The sequence below is a fragment of the Micrasema longulum genome, unplaced genomic scaffold, assembly GCF_059751315.1.
Source record: "Micrasema longulum isolate JH-2025_06_02 unplaced genomic scaffold, ASM5975131v1 h1tg000303l, whole genome shotgun sequence".
NCBI lineage: Eukaryota > Metazoa > Arthropoda > Insecta > Trichoptera > Brachycentridae > Micrasema > Micrasema longulum.
The window spans coordinates 151,010-170,830 of record NW_028277507.1 but is presented as its reverse complement, the minus strand read 5'-3'; the positions used below and the strand labels follow the sequence as shown (position 1 = coordinate 170,830).

The 19,821-nt window shown below is 31.3% G+C and overlaps 1 protein-coding gene across 1 annotated transcript in view; it reads right to left on the bottom strand.

Annotated features, from left to right (window-relative positions):
* The window catches only part of LOC148282708 (atrial natriuretic peptide receptor 1-like), a gene marked incomplete at its 3' end in the record, with an annotated part of 177,922 nt that overhangs the window by 93,468 nt on the left and 64,633 nt on the right, over positions 1–19,821 (bottom strand). The window contains exon 7 of the mRNA XM_088224655.1: positions 15,737–15,818. Coding sequence (XP_088080781.1) covers positions 15,737–15,818 — 82 coding nt within the window. The remainder of the gene's footprint in view (positions 1–15,736; positions 15,819–19,821) is intronic.

Sequence of the window (19,821 nt, the reverse complement as noted above, 5' to 3'; positions counted from 1 at the left end):
ACGTAGTATGCAGGTGACAGAAATTAGTTGGCTGAATCTCACCCGCATTAACAAAGTTTTCATCTATTAAACTTCAGTAAAATCAACATTTAGAAGAATTGAAGAAATATGCATGTTCAACTATAGAAGAATTTTGCTTTTTACCAAGCGCTTAAGGTGGACATTTAAACGAGCAAATGACCGGTCATAAGCCTTGTAAATGACTAGCCATCCGTGATACCTTTTTGAAAATGTTATCCATTTCTTTTGTAAAATGTTAACATAAATAAAATAAAAATTGTACACTTTAATATTGTAATTATTTTTTCTTGTTTGAAAGAAGAAAAAAGGGAAATCTGATATGGGGTTACTCCGTATAGATCCGCCGGCGAAAGGATTTTTAAGTCCAATTAAACAAAAAACTTGTTCTTTTATTATTTTTTATTTCATTATTATTGTATTTTTTTACGTCTGGAATGATGCGGAGTGGCTATTTCGATGTACGCTTTTTTTCTTATTTTTTGACATCGTATTTAGTTATGTAAAGAAAACTATAATTGGCCTATAATTATGGTTTATTTGTTGTATTGGCTGTTGTTTTCATTTAATAAATAAATAAATAAACCTTGATGAAGAAGCTTGTTTGCTTTGGAACCGGTAGGTGGAAAATTAAAAAGAAAAATAGTTTTTAAAAACAAAGTTGTTTTATACTCGTATATTTTATAAAAATGAATAATCACAAAGTTAACGCTTCACAAATAAAATTAAAAAATATTTCTCTTTGAGTGGGTATTTATATTCGTAAGTCGATTTTCTTTCTGTCTAGATATGGTGAATTTCTAAAAATGTGTGCATGTGTTTTTATAAAGCCAATTTTTTTAGGTTAAAAGGTGTTATGATATCTCTGGAATGTTTTCAAGAATTTCGTAAAATATTCACAACAACCCTCGTGTAGAAAATGCTAATAAAAGTATATGATATTAATTGAGTGATGTTCGTTTCGAGTCAAAAGATTTTTCCATGAAAAAAAATTCGCTTCATTTGCATAAACAAAATATAATATTCGTTTGCATTAACGACCAATTGAACGTAGTTATGCCGAAAGCAGCCAGTTCACAATTTTGAAAAAAAAAAGATATTGGTGTTATCGGGTGCAGTAAGGTCAATTTTATGATCTGTTAAAAGCAGTTACTCCGTTTTCATACAAAAAACTGTAATAATCCTCTTCTGAAAATAATTTCGATCACAAAAACGGCATTTCTCAATTTGCAAAAAACACCCAACGCACTAGAAAATTTTTACCGTACATTTAAAATGATTAAAACCCTTCAAATACATACATAATAACATTCTTGTTTGTATGTTAAAAAAAAACTAATGTATTCAATGTTTATCATTTATCAAAAGTCGACAATATTTCAACTGCTGTGTAAATTTGATTATTCACTCTTTTCACTAAGTGCTATTATCTGAGTTTCACTTTTCTGTGGGTAGCTGCTTTCTGCATAATCACATTAAATTCATTTATTCAATGCTGGTGTAAACATAAATTGCGTTCCCGTTTTTTCCAAATATAAAAATATGCACTAAAAGTAAAACCAAATTATAAGGTCATTCAAAAAAACATTTTCTGCTCTACAAGTTATTGTGTTTGCTTTTACGTTACATACCGACCTTATTTCATTTAGTTATAAGCCTTAAAAATGGAATATCAATTGAACGTAGTTATGCGGAAAGCAGCCAGCTATAGAAAAGTGAAACTAAGATAATCGCACCTTAGTAAAAAGAGTGTTTTTTTTTAAATCTACTCACTAGTTGGAATATTTTTGACTTTAACAAATGAAAAACAATGAATACATTAGTTTTTTTTTATATTACAAACAAAAACCTTCGACTGGTTATAACAATTTTTCAATTACTCTTTTTTACGATTTTTCTCGTACTGTGGGTGTTTTAAGCAAATTGAGAAATGTCGGTTTTGTGATCGACATCATTTTTAGGTGGGATTAATTGAGCAAAACATAAAATTGATTTAATTGCACCCGATAACATCAAATTCTCTTTTTTTATTGTGGACTGGCTGCTTTCGGCATAACTACGTTCATTATAAGACAAAATTGAGCATTTTCGACACATCATTCTGTTCGCGCTCAGTTAAGGGAATAAAGAAGAAAACAAACAAAAAGAAACGGATAAAACTAATTTTAACACCCTATACATAACAAAATGAATTTTTAAATTACGATTTATAACTAAAAACATTAAATTTGTTAAAAATTAACGATAGAAGAAAAATTATAGACCTTTTAAATTTAGTCGAAATTGTAAATTCAATATGGGATTGCCCTGAACTATTATCTCTCATAAACTTTAGGGAGCCTGGAAGAATGACTAGACAGGTGCCACCGTTTTGTAGCAACAATTCACGGACAGTGTATAATTGTAATGCCGTATTAAATAGACTTCATGAACTCGGCAATAGTTATTCCCAAGTATCTGATATATTTAGTGTAGGGTATTGTTCCTATAGAACAAACCTTTTGAACTTTTTTAAAGATGTTGAATGGTAATTATATTTATTTATTCATGCATTTCATAATATATATACATATAGTTTTTTTTTTCACTTTGTCTAGCTGTGTGAAACAGTACTTATGATTTTCTTGTTGTTTTACTGTAGAATGTTTTATTATTTAAACTTTCTACTGAATATGCTGCTACATTTTAAGGTTCATTTTAAATATTATCCTTGTATAATTTTTTTTTTTATAAATCTTAAAAATTCATGTTTTTTAAAAATAAAAATATATATTAAGCCAAATATGTTAATATTATAAATCTTTGTATATTTTAATATAATAAAATACGTATTTAAATCAACACATAACACGAAAAAATGAACAATACAATTAAAATATAAAAAATAGTAGAATTAAAATAACTAATAAAAGGAAGCTATGAACAGAGATATTTCAAGGCATTTTATATAAATAGAACAAAATGTAATATGTTGATAAAATAGTTTAGTCAAAAACAAGTGTTTTCTTATCAAGAATATGGTTTTTAAAAAAATGTTCAATGTGTGGATGCAAGGTCAATATAAGGGAACGTGTGGTGGGGCGTTGTATTCTCTCTGTCTACTAGTAGCGAGCGGTGAGTTTTTAAATTGGTAAGCTATGAAAATTCTGATAAAATGTCCATAGCAGTAGTATGGCATATAAAAAACAAGTCTATTTTATATTTAATCAATAATTCCTAACAAATGGCTCCAGCGGCTAATAGTTTCAGCAAAAATATTTTTTAAGTAGCACAAACATTTGATTTAAAAAATACAATTTTAAAAAACATAATTGCAAAAAAAATTGAGACCCCTGTGGACTCGGACCCCCGCCTTCATCGTTTGAAAGCAACGACCCAACCGCGCGGCTATTTCGCGTTTTGGGCTAAGTGTCAGAAAAGGAATTAATAAACTAAATAATTCATTAGCGCACCAGCGCATCTTTGGTTAAATCAGACTATTATAACTTGTCTTGAAATAAAACACTATTTATTAATAAATGATAATAATTAAATCATTTTAAAGTATTCCTTACCGAGTACGATAGTTCACTAAACAAAACATAAATTACGTTTTAAGAATCATTGTTTCATCGACTTTTATATCACATTATTATTCACAAAACGACATAAGTTATATATATTATAATTCTTCATATATATTTATTCTTAACACTATACACTAGTAACGTTTTTATCATAACTCTAACTAAATTACTGAAGAATAACCTACAATATTCAACTGTCATCGTATGTACAAAAACGTATTACAATCAAAAAACAATTAGCGATTCTTTGTTTTTTTTTAAACCCACTAAAGGATTCATACTATATTACGGATTAAAATATCAATTCGTTTCGATTAAAATATCAATATGTTAATTTATTTTAAAGCAAATTTACTTTCAAACCACCGAAACATAAGTATGATCAATTACTGTCAATTACTTACTTATTATTGTAACTTTCGTGTTAAGACAAACAAAATATATTCGTTATCTCTTTCTCATGTTATGTAACGAGTGCGTATATTGTCACCTCCCTTAGACTGTCGTAAGTCAAATTGATGTATTTTAAAGAATACTAGCCCTTATGAAAAAGTATTGAAAGACTAAATTGCATTAATGAAAGCTGCAAGATTTTACTGTAATCGCAAGTGTAATTTTTCGAATGAGATTCTAAAGTTTTAGGTTAAAGACGTATTTGAATGAATGATTTTAAAGTGAGCAGAGTAATCTCGTGTAATCCAGTAGTAATAATTTTGACCAATAGAGGCGCAACTGGTCGCTGTGTGGAATAAAGGAATATTTAAATTTACTTACCCAAGAAAAGTAATAGATTTTTTTGGTGATGTGTTTTTTCCTAATAATACTCCAGTATTATAAAACATTACTTACGATGTCAAAAAAATATGGTAAGCTGAATGTAATCGATTATAAGGAGCATTTGCCCCTGCTGTCTACCCCTACAGACAAACGAACTGATGGTTGATTTGTTTTTTTTTTTTAATAGTATCTTCCTATTATCAAATTTTTTTAATTCAAATTAAATTAAATTTCTTAAATTTACATTACATTGTTTATTTTACAACTGTATATTAAATTAAATTTATATATTTATCATCATCATCATTCCTTTTCAGTAATTAATGATGCATAGGGCACTGCATTGGTACACCAATCGCAGCGTATCTTGATCATTATTGTTACATAAAGGTAAGGTGATTAGTCTTACGCTTCAGGTACCAGTCCAGGGACTATGAAATATTCTAGTATAAAAACCCTTTTTAAATAATCTTTCATATAAACCATGTCGGGAATCGAACCCGAGACCTCTTGCATGGTAGGCGGATTCGCTGACCATTACACCACGAGGCCGACAACATACATCTTTATTAAATCAAATTATTTAATTAATGTTTAAAGCATTAATGTAAGGCGAAGGGCTTGGGGCCTCTCCATTCATCCCCTCCCTCTTTTTTAATTATTTCTCTCACATAATAAAATATTTTCATTACCTGATTAGTGCATGGAAGGGTTGCTTATTTAAATGCATGCCATGTTGGTTTTGTATTTTTCGCCAATAACTATGGTGAAGGTGTTGTGTAGGTTTTCCATGATGATATAATTGGTGTCTTGATTTTCCGCCCCTCAAAACTTAACCGATTATGCTATTTTTTTAAAACAGAGTAAAGGAATAAAATTATCTGTATCGGTACGTTTTGTGTTATCCAAAAATAGTTTTCATATTCTATTTTTCAACCGTGTGCCCGAAGACCGCAGATAAAACTGGACGTTTTTTTAGGTTTTTGGATGGTTCTAATTCCCATAATAAACTATTTATCAATAAAGCAAAACTATTGACACCCACCGATGGTAAATATTAATAGTGCCATAATCCAGGGTGAAAATACGAGAATTTGTTCATATGAAGTAAAATCAGACCGTGCTTCCCCTCAAGATAAATCATTATTAAATATACTTTAAAAGTTTGCTTCATAATGCTTTTACGTAACCAAAGAAACAGGTTTGCTCAAGTAAAACCATTAACCTATTAGTAAACATGGACGCAGTCTTACCCCTCTTAAGTTATGACACTTATCTTATGCCCAAACACTCAGTCATGGCCAACGCATATTCATTCGTTTTTTAACCGCCAGCTGGTTTTGACTTTATCTTGATATTTTATTGAAAACCCAAATGCCTGATTGTGCGTGAAAACGTGTTAAAAATGTTCAGATAAAAGGAAAAAGATGTTGCAACTTTTCGTTTGTAAGTAGTTACTTGTTTATGATTGAATTCAAAATTAAAAAATAATTCATATTCAAATAAGGTACTTAAATAGGTACCTAAGTAGGTACGTGAGGACTTGTTTGTGTTTGAATTCCAAAACATAAAATAATTAATTTTCAAATATGGAATTCATTTTGCTAATGTCAAACTCTGCTCCTTTGTTTTTAATTGAAGTTATTAAAAGTTATAAATATGTTTATGGCAAAGATCTACGTTTCGCTGAAAACCGCGCGTAAATCGGTCCAGTAGTTATTAAGTCTATTGAGGACACTAATACACACATTGCCTTCTAAGCATATATATTTCATTATTTAATTGTTATCAAATGAAATTGTTGAATTCACATTAATTAAATTGTTCAATATATATTAATGAAAAATTTAAATTTATAAAAAGCCATAGTGGTTATAAAATGTTCTTGTGATTTAAATTTTTTGTTATGATGAAGTATGATAATATCCGAAATAATCCCTCAATATAATTTTCCAAACTCACAGTAAAAGGACAATGAAAGCAGCAGAGGAAAATTTAATTACAATTGCTGTTAACGAAAATTAAATTTCAAAAACTAAAGTTAATTTACCTTACTGTATTTTCAACAACAAAAAAAGGATTTTTGAGTATAAACAAAGCCGATAGGAAGACCCTTGGTCTTTAAAATGGTTTCCAGGTAATAGGGAGAGTGCTTTCATTGTTATTTTTATTTTTAATACCTAGCTTTATAATTCCCATCCCTAAATAGGGATTTTCACGTGACTACAATTTGCCATTTCAGAAGCGTTTCTGTGACGGACAAACAAACAACGCAGGCGTATTTTGTGGTTTACGATTTCGATTAAAAATACAAGATGTAGTGGAAATTTTACGCCTTACGGATTGTTGCGGATTATGTGGGTGTGCAATTGTTAATTATTGTCACAGTTTCTACATCTTTTGTAACCACAACACTTGTTCTCTTCCAACCTTCAGTATCCTTTGATAACTCGCCACAGCAAGACCTCATTTCGTATAAATTATTTTGTTAAACGTGTGCCGCATCAAACTCATTGTTTCCTCCAACCACTAGTGTTGAGCATCAGACTGGTGTTTGTCCAATAGCTGGTGCCGCTCGCAAGTGACCGTCAAACCCAAGCAATTCCATCAAAAACGAACCAGGTTAGTGGTTTCCATTCCTGATTCATTTCATTTGTTGAGGTTATGACTGATTGACACTAGTGCATAGAATGATATTTATTTATTTAAATGAAAATTTAAAATACAGTCCACAATATCGTAGAAAATTTAAAGTTTTGCCCCCGCTATCTCTTGCCCCGCATTCACGTGTGAATCCGTTTCCCACCAGTTAATTAGGAAGAAAGAATCACTTGTTTTTAGTGTTTTTTTTTTACTAAAACTTGAACGTATTTTAATTTGAATCTCACCATGGTTGTCTTTAAATTTTTGAGTGATTGTTAAGTCTTTTTTTTTTTAAATAAATAACATACCGTATATTCACGGAGATTGGACTTGTGCACGTGCAAACCAAGAGCCCATTTCACACTACGGCAAAAATCTACACGGCATGATAAAATACAAAACAGTCGATCGATATTAATTGTTAAATACTTATTTATTTTTAAAAAATGCCTGGCAAGCGTAATAACCAGTACATCATGAGACCGACTAATCTCACGTTGATTTCCTTTTGCAGGATTTTTAAGTGAGAGTACTCGCTAAATGTAAATAATGATTTTGATAAAATTATCATTAAAATCTCATTTGTTAAGTTTTACTATATCGTTTGAATCGGGTTGTGGTCCCGTGGCTAGTATTGGTGACTCAAGGATCAGAGGGCCGAGGTTCAAACCCCACTCTACCTCAACATAATTTCCATTTTATATAGTGAGTTATTTACAACTCGTTGAAAATGGTAAATAAAATTGAAATATTTACGTAAATTACAAGAACGCTATAATTTCTTTAAAAAAAACAATACATTAACAGAGGCGTTTTTATTAATATTTCTATTAAAATCATTAACTATGGAGTTGTCTAAAAAACAAAAAATGCATATATCATCAAATTTAAAAAGATAATAACGAATCTAATAAATGTCAATGCACTATAGTTTTACCGTGCCGTTTAGATTGAAGTGATATGTGTGAAATAGGCTATTCTCCGTTGGGTCTTACGTAGTTGGTTTGTTTATTTGGAAATTCTTGTAAAAATGAACAGACTTTAAATTGTAATCAACGTGTTGACAAATTATTTTATTGTTTTATAGCACTCACGTCCGTATGTCGTCACCGGCAATAGACATGATTTTTCATGTACTTACGGACAGATGATTCGATATACATATACGAACTAGAAACCATCTCTGTGATGATGAGAAAAGTAGCCAGAAACTAAAATGCAGGAAACCATCCATGGAAAAACAGATGCTCGGTGTATGTCTAAGAGACAAAATAAGAAACAAAGAAATAAGACGCCAAACCAGAGCCGTAGATATCATGGTTAGTGCAGAAAAATTTCAATCCTGGCGAGGCAAAATGAATGCCGGTAGACACCCAGAATAATTTAGTAGAGACTTTGGGCAAATGAAAGAAATGTTAGAAGGCCACAAAAAAGATAGATCCGTGACATTTCCTCGATAGCTGACGAAACATGGAAGATTAAAGCGGACGATAAGACGGAATGGAAACGTTTGGAAAAGGCCTTTGACAAGCAGTGAGCGGAACTTTACTGAAGAAGAAGAAGAATAATACTTATTATCTTATATAAGACTCAAAACGGTTAAATATTCATCTTAAAAACAAAATTATATATATATAATATCAATACGTTTTTCTGGTAAAATAATATACCAATAATAAACATACATTATGACATAAAAATTTACTGTTGACAAGAAATTCGTGGCTTTTTCGAAGTACCTAGAGAAAACGGAAAATTATTTTCCTCATAAAATCACAAAATATAAACGAATTTACCTCATGCCGTGTACTTTCGCTCGGGTTGAAAATTTCATCTGAAATTATGTTAGCGGCAAATTTATGGTGAAATCAATTATGCCTCATAGCGTTCTCAGCCCTTCTTAAATAATGTGATTTTCGTATACATAGGTGCATATGGCTTGTTAATTTCCATCAACAATTTCATCCGAGTTTATTCGTTTTTAACGTTTTCGTAAAAAAAAATATCATTTGAAGGGTAACACGAATAGATCAGAACCTCAATACAACTTTTTTTTTAAAAGCAATATCTTGCTTTATAAATCATGTCAGTATATTAGATAATTAACCGTATTTCACAAACAGGATAATTTGAATTGACATATTACAAGAGCTGAAACCTTTATTTATGGGAGTGAGATTCATCTAATTGAATTATTTCACCTGCATACTAGGCAACGCCTAAGAATGTTATTTTTTTCAATTTCTATACTTCTTCATGGACCAGGTAATATATCAACAATATTTTGAGTTTGTCCAAATTTTCGTAGACAAGAACTGGATTCAACTCCCTGGGGAGCTGTTTATATTATCATATTACAACAGAGATGAAGAACATTTCAGAGAAGATAATATAGAAGTCTAGGCATCTACAGGGCTTATGACCTGTCAATGGCTGGTTTAAGTGGCCACTTTACACACTGTGTAACATTCACCATTTTGCCTATATTTGAACATTTATATTCCTTCAATTCTTTAATCTGTTGATGTTTGTGAAGTTAAAGAGCTGAAACCTTCATTTATGCGAGTGAGATTCATCTAATTGAATTATTTTACCTGCATACTAGGCAACGCTTGAAAATGGTGAATGGTGAATACACAGTGTGTAAAGTGGCCACTTAAACCAGCCATTGACAGGTCATAAGCCCTGTAGATGCCTATACTTCTATATTACCTTCTCTTAAATGTTCTTCACCTCTGTTGTAATATGTACATATAAACAGCTCCCCAGGGAGTTGAATCCAGTTCTTGTCTACAAAAATTTGGACAAACTCAAAATATTGTGGATAATTTGAAATTGGCCAACTTTCACTAGCGTCCGAATTGCAAATATAAATCTTTTTCACTTTAGAGCCATGTTTTTGTCAAAATCTGTTTTTGGTTCGCATGTTGTCTCTATGTGCTTGACCATAGTAGAGAGCATTTTGTGGCGCAGTGAACACATACATATGTAATATCGTAACAAGTGTAGTGTTCAAAGAGACCGCGTGACAAAACGCTCAACGCTCGCCACCAAACACTTTTTTTTTTTTTTTTTTTTCACCACAACAGGCCAGGAGGCCCAATTACAGTGGTGAATCACATCACAGAACACCCAGGCTTGAGAAAAATCACATTTAAATGTTTGTGTTCTCACCGGGAATCGAAACCGGAACCTTTCGTGTGTGAGTCAAGCGTCTTAACCACTACGCCACGGAGGCCGCCAATTGCTTAAATATTTTCATAATAATAATGATTGAATATTTCTGTGGATATCTGTCATTGATTTTATTCTCTGTTTTTTTATTTGTTAAGTTTATGGTAACAAAGTTATGTTGAACGTAAGTTAGTATCTAATTTTACAAAATTTATATTTGACAAAATTTAAAGCGCGATAAATAATAAGAAAATAATTATACGCAATTTGATAAACAATATTTCATACAGTCTACTCCTGTCTAATAGTAATAAAATCCCAATCCTTCTTATATTGCACCTTTCAAGGACAAAACACCACATAACAAAAATACTTGTCATGATAGTGTCCTGACGAAAGGGTGGGTATGTCACGAAACCGGTAGTTTGACGTATACAGCTATAATATTTTTAATTTATGGTTTCACATCCTTTTTTGTAACTTTGAAATCTAGAATAACCTTGAGCATTCTATAGTGAAGGGTAAATTCATTTGGGATTTAATATCAAACTCTTAACAGTTTTATCATTGCAGGCTTTAATACATCGAAAATTTTATTAAACAGTTATGGCATAAATAAAACATTTAATGATCATCAAATGTGCATCAAAGTAATAAAAATCATCCAGGTTTTAAGCAAATATATACCACTGGAGACCGTAAAAATAATACGATGATAATATTAAAACCAACTAAATTAAGACCAACGTTTCAGGAATGATCAAAAAATTTTTTTGTCGAAACGGCCACCAATTTTTAAAATGAATTGATTTATACAAAAGCATTATGAGTATATTGTCAAATTTAAGTGAGAGCTGCACCCAAAACAAGGGTTTGAAAATATCTATCAAGCACATGTACGTATATGGATGCTGAAAACGAGAATGACCAAGAAAAAATGGAATATAGTTAACATAAAAATAAATAAACGGAATGACAAACGCAGACATGTTTATTTCGTATACACACAAATGGCCCGAGAATATTAACAAAAAATATGGACGAATTTTAAGAGTTTTGCGGAAACTATATATCTTGGAATATGTAAATCTAGGGGAAAAAATGTCGCCCTTGTCTGAAAATATTTGGAAAAATTCAAAATATTGTCGAATTCACCAACTGATCCAAGAAAATATCTGTGCCGACATGGGTAAGGGGCATAAGTTGAATTTTCTGCCAAATTGAGTTATTCATATAATTAGATACTCCATTTACAGACACACAAGTAAAATAAAGAAAAGTTTAAAAATTCCTCATCATAACGATAAATAAGCGATTTAACATTTAAGCCTAAGTCGATATTTGTAAAATAGAATCAAAGAAAATAGACCTGGACTCGAGTCGTGCCTTTTTACAAATATTTTGATCAAATTTACGGGCACAAATCGACTTACGACCCCAGTGCAACGCAATAACACGGCTTCCTTCCAACATCAAACCTGAATCATCCGCCTGCGTAGTGTAATTGTTGCCACATATTTTCCGTTAAAAGAAGTAAAAATCTAAGATAACTTTGGCGTCGTATCAAAGATATCTATAACCGAAAAAATGAGTAAAACAGTCATTTTGAAAAATTACACCACACAAACTTATGCTCCTTTTCCGTGTTAGCACAGATATATCAAATGAATTATATTTTGAGGCGTAGGCGTTACGTACTTACAAGGCGAATTAATTCAGTCAGGTGAATCTCACTCACGGTAAAAAAGGATTTTTAGCTCTTTAATTTGACAAAAATCAACATTCAATCATTAGCAGTTTGGTGAATATTACGCGGTGAATAAATAGCTACATAAACCATAAAAAAACAGGTCGTAAATCTTGCAAAAGCTTAGATTTCAATATCGTATTTTCAAAAATGTTCTCCATCTCCTGTAATAATGTTAAAATAATATAAATTTTATTGGACTGACAAAATAAAGAAAGTAAAATCTATTTTGACCGGGATAAAATTGAAAATGATTTTCCAAAATGGTTGCAAAACATTTTTATAGCCTACAAACCAATTTTTTCATTGAAAAACACTGGTTATAAATGAGTTAATTATTAGTGATTAATGCGAGTGTATGCTGAATATTGAAAGTAAAAATAATAATGAAATAACTTTCAGCAAACATTTGGATAAAGCTTAATTATATTCACATTGTAAACAATAATAAATTTTTCTTGAATTTATAAATATATTTTCGGAGTATTACGTGGAAAGAGATAATAATATTTTTTAATTACACGCTTATAGTCCAAAAACAAAAATACATTTTAATGTCACTATAAAATAAAGTTATTGAATTGTAAAATGGTTTCTGTTCTAGTTTCGGCTGAAACCGAAACAGAATCTCATTTGAATAATTTTAAATCCTCTTAAAAATCCCAAAATTAGGCGGTTTTATTGTTAAACACATTGAATTAAATGCATAAATTTATTTATCAAATTCGCTATTTTTTTTTTAGCTTTTTAATAAGTCGTTATGTTATGCATATTTTTTTGTAAGTCTTTAATTCTATGGGAAATTATATAATTTTCACCGGTTTTTATTGTATAAATTCAAACAAAACTGAAATTCATACAATTGTAATTACTTTATACTTAAATTATTTTAATTTAACCTCTTTTACTTCCATAATTATATATAATCATGATTTACAACCCCGGCTTGCACTTGTGTATAACAAATAAATTTGTTTAGTCTCCCACCAGTCTGACGATGCCGGTCACGACGAAACCCGGTCACTGGTAAAAATTTCTTAATAAAAGTGGAGTAAAACTTTATACTTATTTTTATTATTATAATTAAAATGCAGTTCCACCAATAAATGTAAATAGAAAAACTCAATCTATTAAAAATCAGACTGGTTTTTATTTTTTTTGCTGGCCGACGAGCCATACGATGCACCCGAGTACAGCAGAACGAGATCCGACGCATCCTGACAGCAGGTTACGGCTGAGTTCGCGGCCGAAACTCGTTTCACTGGCCGAAACTGAAACTTTGGTTGGTCACTAATATTTTAGTTATTCTCTTCATGTAAGTTTACACTACTTTCGGTAGAGAATTGTTTTTCAATACATGCTACATCAATTTATTTACAGACTCGCTCGCAACTGACAGGTACCTACAAAAACATTGGACATCGAACTCCTGAATGGGTACATAAAATGACACATTGTTGTTTTGCATTGCCGTATATTCTTAACGGCAACGAAATATGAAGTAAGTTAACATCCCGAATTAGTAGATAAAACTATTTAAACTGGAAAAAATAAAAAAACAAACCTTTTCCATTATTCGTGTAAAGCAGAAATACTGGATAGGGAGGGCCCTCTGATTACAAAAATAATTTCATTGATATTGAAAACATATTTTTACTACTTTGCGTAACTAAACTACCTATTCCTTAGAGAAGGTTACACCGTAATATTATTATCGGGTTTCAAGGAAACATGATATTGCTATGGAGAATACTGAAGTGGCTTCGATAATACTGTAGTTAGATGCAAACGGCTTAGAAGCATCATTAATAGTGCACTTAGTAGCATAATTGTTCTTGCATAATCTTGAAATTATACCCAACACCAATTAAGATAATTATTGTTCACAGCTCGACTATGCAAAACAATACGTGAACAGTTGTTCCGATATAAACGATAAATGTACAAGGTATTTTTAAATATATATTAATGGTGTATTGAAATATAAGGTGAAGTTTTAGATGGAGGGTAGTGAATGTTTACTCAATTCAATTCAATTTATTGATTAATATATATGTACATTACAAAATGGAATATCTTAATTCATACATATAGAAATAATTAGGTAAAATTATTTCTCCATGTAAAAAAAACACATAAATATACATAATATCCATAGAATAATATGTTAAAAAAGTAAGAGAATCTTTTAACGAAAAACTCCCTCAGAGACGAGAAAAATGTCGATGTCCAGAGTAATACTGTTGAACATAGAGTATACTACCCTTAAACTGCCAGTATGATAACTCTTTTCAACGGGGGTAGGATTTTTCTTGGGCTGTCTATCTAAAATCGTTTCTCAAGTGCATACAAATGGCAAAGTAAATAATGAAGCAAAACAATAGTAATAATATAACAAAGACGTTTGGGAGTTACAAGCTGTTTAATAACGGAAGTACATCATAAGCTAAACTGTTATTATATAATTCCTGAAGGCCATTTACTAGCCGTGATGTGACGACGGACAAATGATGTATATGACTGAAAAGGTTACCTTGAGCTGGTCTTAAATCACTTAACAAATGGATGATCTGCGATACGCGGCACCTGTCTATTATTCCACCCACACGAAACGTCAGCAATCGGAAGAAAGGGAACGTCCGCAGACACGACGCGTCCTGATATAACCCGTACTTTACCCCGGCGGATATCATGGAAGGTGCAGGTGAAAACGCATCCAGGAGTTAAACTGCAGAGTACCCGCAAACATCAACCAAGGATAATTGCAATGCACGGTTAGCTGCTGTTGTTCACTAGGGAACCTTGAAGATTAAATATTAACAATTGACGGAAAATGGGTGAATTTCGAATCATCTGTACCTAAGGTATTGACGCATTTTTACTTAGCTAAAATAATATTATTACTCATTGACCCACTACACTATCGACAATGCGTGCGTATATTTAAATACATTATCCCGGCAGTTGAGGAAATATCGTATAAAACACTGCTATTACTTTAAAATATAAATAGGTATCTTCCTTAAGTCTATGGAGTAAGAAGTTGATATATTTCTTTAAACATAAATATGAATATTAGTATGAAAATGAACGGTATTGTCGTCGGTTATGTGTAGTTTAATATGTTTGAAATACATAAAAATATACTCATTTGCATACAAACAGTTCTACTATACTAAATAGACAATTGAAGATAACTCTGTTAACTTCCCATTGTAATCGAGGCCTTGGGGTGATATCTTGAATCTTCTCTTCCCCTTCGAAAGTAATTCATTTGGAGGGTTTTATTTTTTTAATGCAACGACGTTTAGCTCTTTATAATGGCTGCACTGATGATTAAACGTAAAATGATGTATAAAACTTTTAAAAAATCGGAAAAAAAACGGTTTGGTCAATTCGACTAAATTAAGTGTTTTCAGGTAATGCTTAAAGTCGCAATACTGTTTTTAATAAAAGCCATCTTGTCTGGTTTCACATGTTTCTATTTATTTGACGTTTAATTATCAGTGTGGCCAAATAAGAGGCAAAGCAAATTGCATGCAAAAAATAAAAATCCTTAAATAATTCACTTTCTACGAGATAGACAAGATTCAGGATAGTATCCCTGGATATAGCAATTCTGTCCCAACTAATGTCGACATGAAAGAACGATTTAAAGCTTACATGGTAACCGAGAAAAAAAACTGATCGGTGTTGAAAAAATAAAACTAAAAATAAAAAAAAATGTCATAAATAAGTACTTAAAAATTACCACATTTTGGTAAATTTGAACATAGTAAATATTTAGATCATAATAAATTTTATATCTTACCTATAGAGAACGCCCGCCACAATCGCAACAACCAACACTGCAATACTAAGAACTATGCTGAGGATGGCGTATCCAGGTAAAGCTGAAACAAAAGAAAGAAATTTACCATTTAAATAAATCTCATTCAAAATAAAAGGAATTGATAATTTATTTTAGTAGCTCAATCACAATGGTCGGTAATAATCGACGCCATAAAAACTTCTCATTGCGGTTGTTTATCGTTTTAACGTTTCCAATTAACGTTGAAAAAGATCGCTGGCCCAGTAATATTTTGTTTTAAGCATGATCCATCAATTTTTTATTGTTTAAAATATAATTGCTATTCATACTTGTACTGTCATTTAACTTATATATATTTTCTTCATTCAGGACCGCTATTCTAAACGCTCACACGGCAGTAGAAAATGTTTTGACAGCGCGTATTTACTGCACTATTTACGAGCTATAAAAGCGTTATCTACGGCTGTGAGAGCATTCAGAAAAGCAACCTATGTTGACCTATGTTAAAGAGGATTAAAAATACAGTTTTGTTTGTAAAATAGAACCAGAAACCGAGTGTTTCAGAATCAATTGATACTTTTCGGTTAAAACCTTATCTTCGCGTAACCAATATAATGCTTTATGATTATCATTATCACAAAAAACTTTTTCTCTTATTTTTTTACTATTTCATTATTATTGTCATACATTATTTATTTTTAAAGTGTAGAATGATTCGTAGTGGCTTTTTAAAGGTACGCTTTTTTTCTTCTTTTTTTAAAAATTGTATTTTGTAATGTATAGGAAACTGCAATTGACCTTTAATTTTGGTTTGTGTGTAAATATTTTTCTTTTGTTGTAATGCCATTGTTTTCTTTTAATTAACACAATTTTAAAAATGAAAAATATTTTTTTCAAAAATCATACCACTATCTGATTTCAGCAGACTGGGCATAGTTAAAGATTTACCGAGTTGCACAGTATAAACCCTTTTGTTTTTTCGCATCATAAATTTAAATTTCAAATCAGGCTTACAAAAGCCTTTATAAATTGAATTTTCATTATACGTGGCCAAACAATCTAAGAAATTATTTTTGACAACACTGGGTATGGTAATAACATGATTTAGGCAGACATGGCAACATGTCAAGTTTGTGACATAATTCCAGGAGTGATAACACCGCTTGTTTCTTAAATGCTTGCTTTTGCTGTAGGGAACACATCAACAATGTTGTTATAGAGAATTTAATAGATGCTCTGAGGATCCTCGGCAGAGGTGAAAGGAATCCGACGTTGGTTCTAAAATTTCCTGGAGCAAAGACGCCATTGGTACCCTTAAAGGGCAAGTTAAACTTAATCTGAGCGAGGATATAAAGACCTGACGTAATAAAATAAAAACAAAATATTTGTCAATTTTAGCGTATCATGAAATCATCGCTTTGATTTTTTGTTATTCCACCCGTGACATCACGAGTCATCGTCGGTGACTTTTGCTAACATTTAAACGTGAGTTTAGCCTCGTAGCTTCAAAATACGCTAAACATTGAAATAAAACACAACTCAAAACAACGCTGTAATTGATTGGTTAACTCACAAGAATTTTAAACGTAGTTTAAAGTAGTTTGTTTTTATTTCAACTAAACTATTAATTTTTTCTTGCATTTTCAAAAAAAATTCCCTGTAAAATTAAACACTCTATTTTTTTCCGCGTGTAAGAAAGCATTTTTATATGTAATTTTCCGTAGTACAGCACTTGCTGTAAAAAATATAATAAAATTAGGCAATATAGGTACATTTTATGCTAAATTAAATAATTTAGCCGAATACTTCGATTTCGGGGACATTTCCGAAATAATTTAAATTATATGATATAAACTATCTTGCAGAGTATTTATAAATAGATAAAAAAAAACATGACAACACCCTGATCATACCTGCGATAATTCTTCGTAGTAGCGAGGAAAGGAAGCAAAGACGTAGTGTGGCAACATTACTCGTTATGCCGAACGTCATGCTCCTCGTCGTGCCCACCGCTCCCTATTTTGTCGGTTTTTTTAGCGCTAGTCAAAGGACCGGCAATATGAGCGTAAGTGGATGGCCATATAATCGCGTGGTCGCAGTATGTATCGAGCGCGCACACGAGACGCACGCGTCATTTTTGAATGATGTATATACTTTTTGTATGACATCGATATAATTAGCTATACTAACAACTCATAGCGCACGCTGCCACAGATTCATCTTCCATTGTATGGCAAAGACAAATGACAATTGCGGAGCGTCGCAATTAATTGCTCAAGTAGAACAGTGTGTGGGCAGAGAGAGCACCATCGGGCGAAAGGGCGGCAGCGCGAGGAGCATTGTGATAAGCAGCGCAAGGAGCATAGTGTGGCGGAGCTTTTCAAATCAATGCGAAAGTCGCTTTCGTGCGCTGGCTGATTAACTGGCCGAGATTTGAACACTTGCGAGTTACATTTGCGTGTAACTCAACGCGTTGAAGAACAAATGGCGTGATATTTAAAAAGGTTTTACAAATTAGTTTGATGGTTTAATAAGATCGATTTTCAAAAAAGCAAGCAATGCTTACATTTCTTCTACAGATGGAGCGTCACTAGTATCTACCTTACATTAAGGTAGAAGAAAAACAAAAACGTGACATCTGAATTTGCAACATTATAAACAAAATTAAGACATAGCATAAGAATTCTTGGAATCGTCGCGTGTTGTTGTGAAAATTATTATTTAAATCGTTTAGTATTACAATTCATCGTGAACTTTTATCGTCCAGTGCCCAAAATAGAAAAACATCAAACAAGGTAGGTCCATTTTCGTGCTCCTTCCCTTTTTCAAATATTGCCAACCTTACTCAAAATGGAATGATATTAATTTTAGGTTATATAGACTGCTTTTCGTTAACACCTTCTGTAAAATGTTCTTCATCTCTGTTGTAATACAGTATAATATATATTTTTTAAGACAAAAAACCTCTAGAAACATGTTTTAATGTGTAAGTGATTTGAATATGTCTATATAATATGAGGTCTTAGGTCTTATTTTGTAACTAGGTCAGAGCAAAATAAATTTCATGTAATTTTTCTCTTAGGCATTACATATGTTCTTGAACTAGTAACTGAGGCGTAAGACACATCACTTTTTTTCCACGTAATTAACGAGACAAAATAACGTTTTATGAACGAAGTGTTTTATGCATCATTATCTGCGGATAATAGAACGAAAAAGTAGGTCAAATACTTTTTGGGATTAACGCCTGTGTATTTGTGCAAGTACAGTGTGTCCAGATGATAAATAAGCATAAACTTCCATATTCTGTTTCTAAAAAAATACATTCTCGCTAGATTGAGGAATAAATTAGATAGACACACAGCAAAACTTTTATATAAAACTAAGGCCAGGCGATTTAGACCAAAAAAGGTGATCGATGTAAAAAAATCCCGGAGTTTTGAAACGTGACATGATTGTTTGTTAATGTCTACTGCATAACATACTCAAAATCTCTAAGGGTGGGGGGTCCGCTAAGGGTAGGGAGGGGGGAGTTAAAAGATTGCTTTTGACGGTTTATCACAAATTTCTGTGAAACTGTCAGTCCTAGCGAAAAATATTGTATTAATAAACTAAAGTAATTGAAATTAGGGATACAAAATTTCAAATGTATTTTTTTATCGGAGTAATATTTTCAAAAGGACAAGGCAGAGCAAATTCATAAAGTTCAATAAAACTAAAATATTAGAAATTCTTTCCCTAGAACACGGTTAAAAAATACTTTCAACATTAATTACTTGGTTTATATAAAAAAAAAAAAAAAATATATATTTTTAAAGTTCATACAGTAGACACTATTTATAAAATGAATTATATTTTACAAATTTACAAAGAAGAAAAAATTAACGAATTTGAGATGAATAAGTCACTTAGAAACCAAAATAATCTCAAAATTTCTAAAGTCCACGCAAGTCATGGTCAAAGCAGTTTTATTTTTAAAGGAATAAAAAATTACAATAATCTCCCAAATCCATTGAAAACGATTAAAACTAATATTTCAGTAAACAAATTCAAAGTGAATTTAAAGATTTTTTTTGAAACCGAGT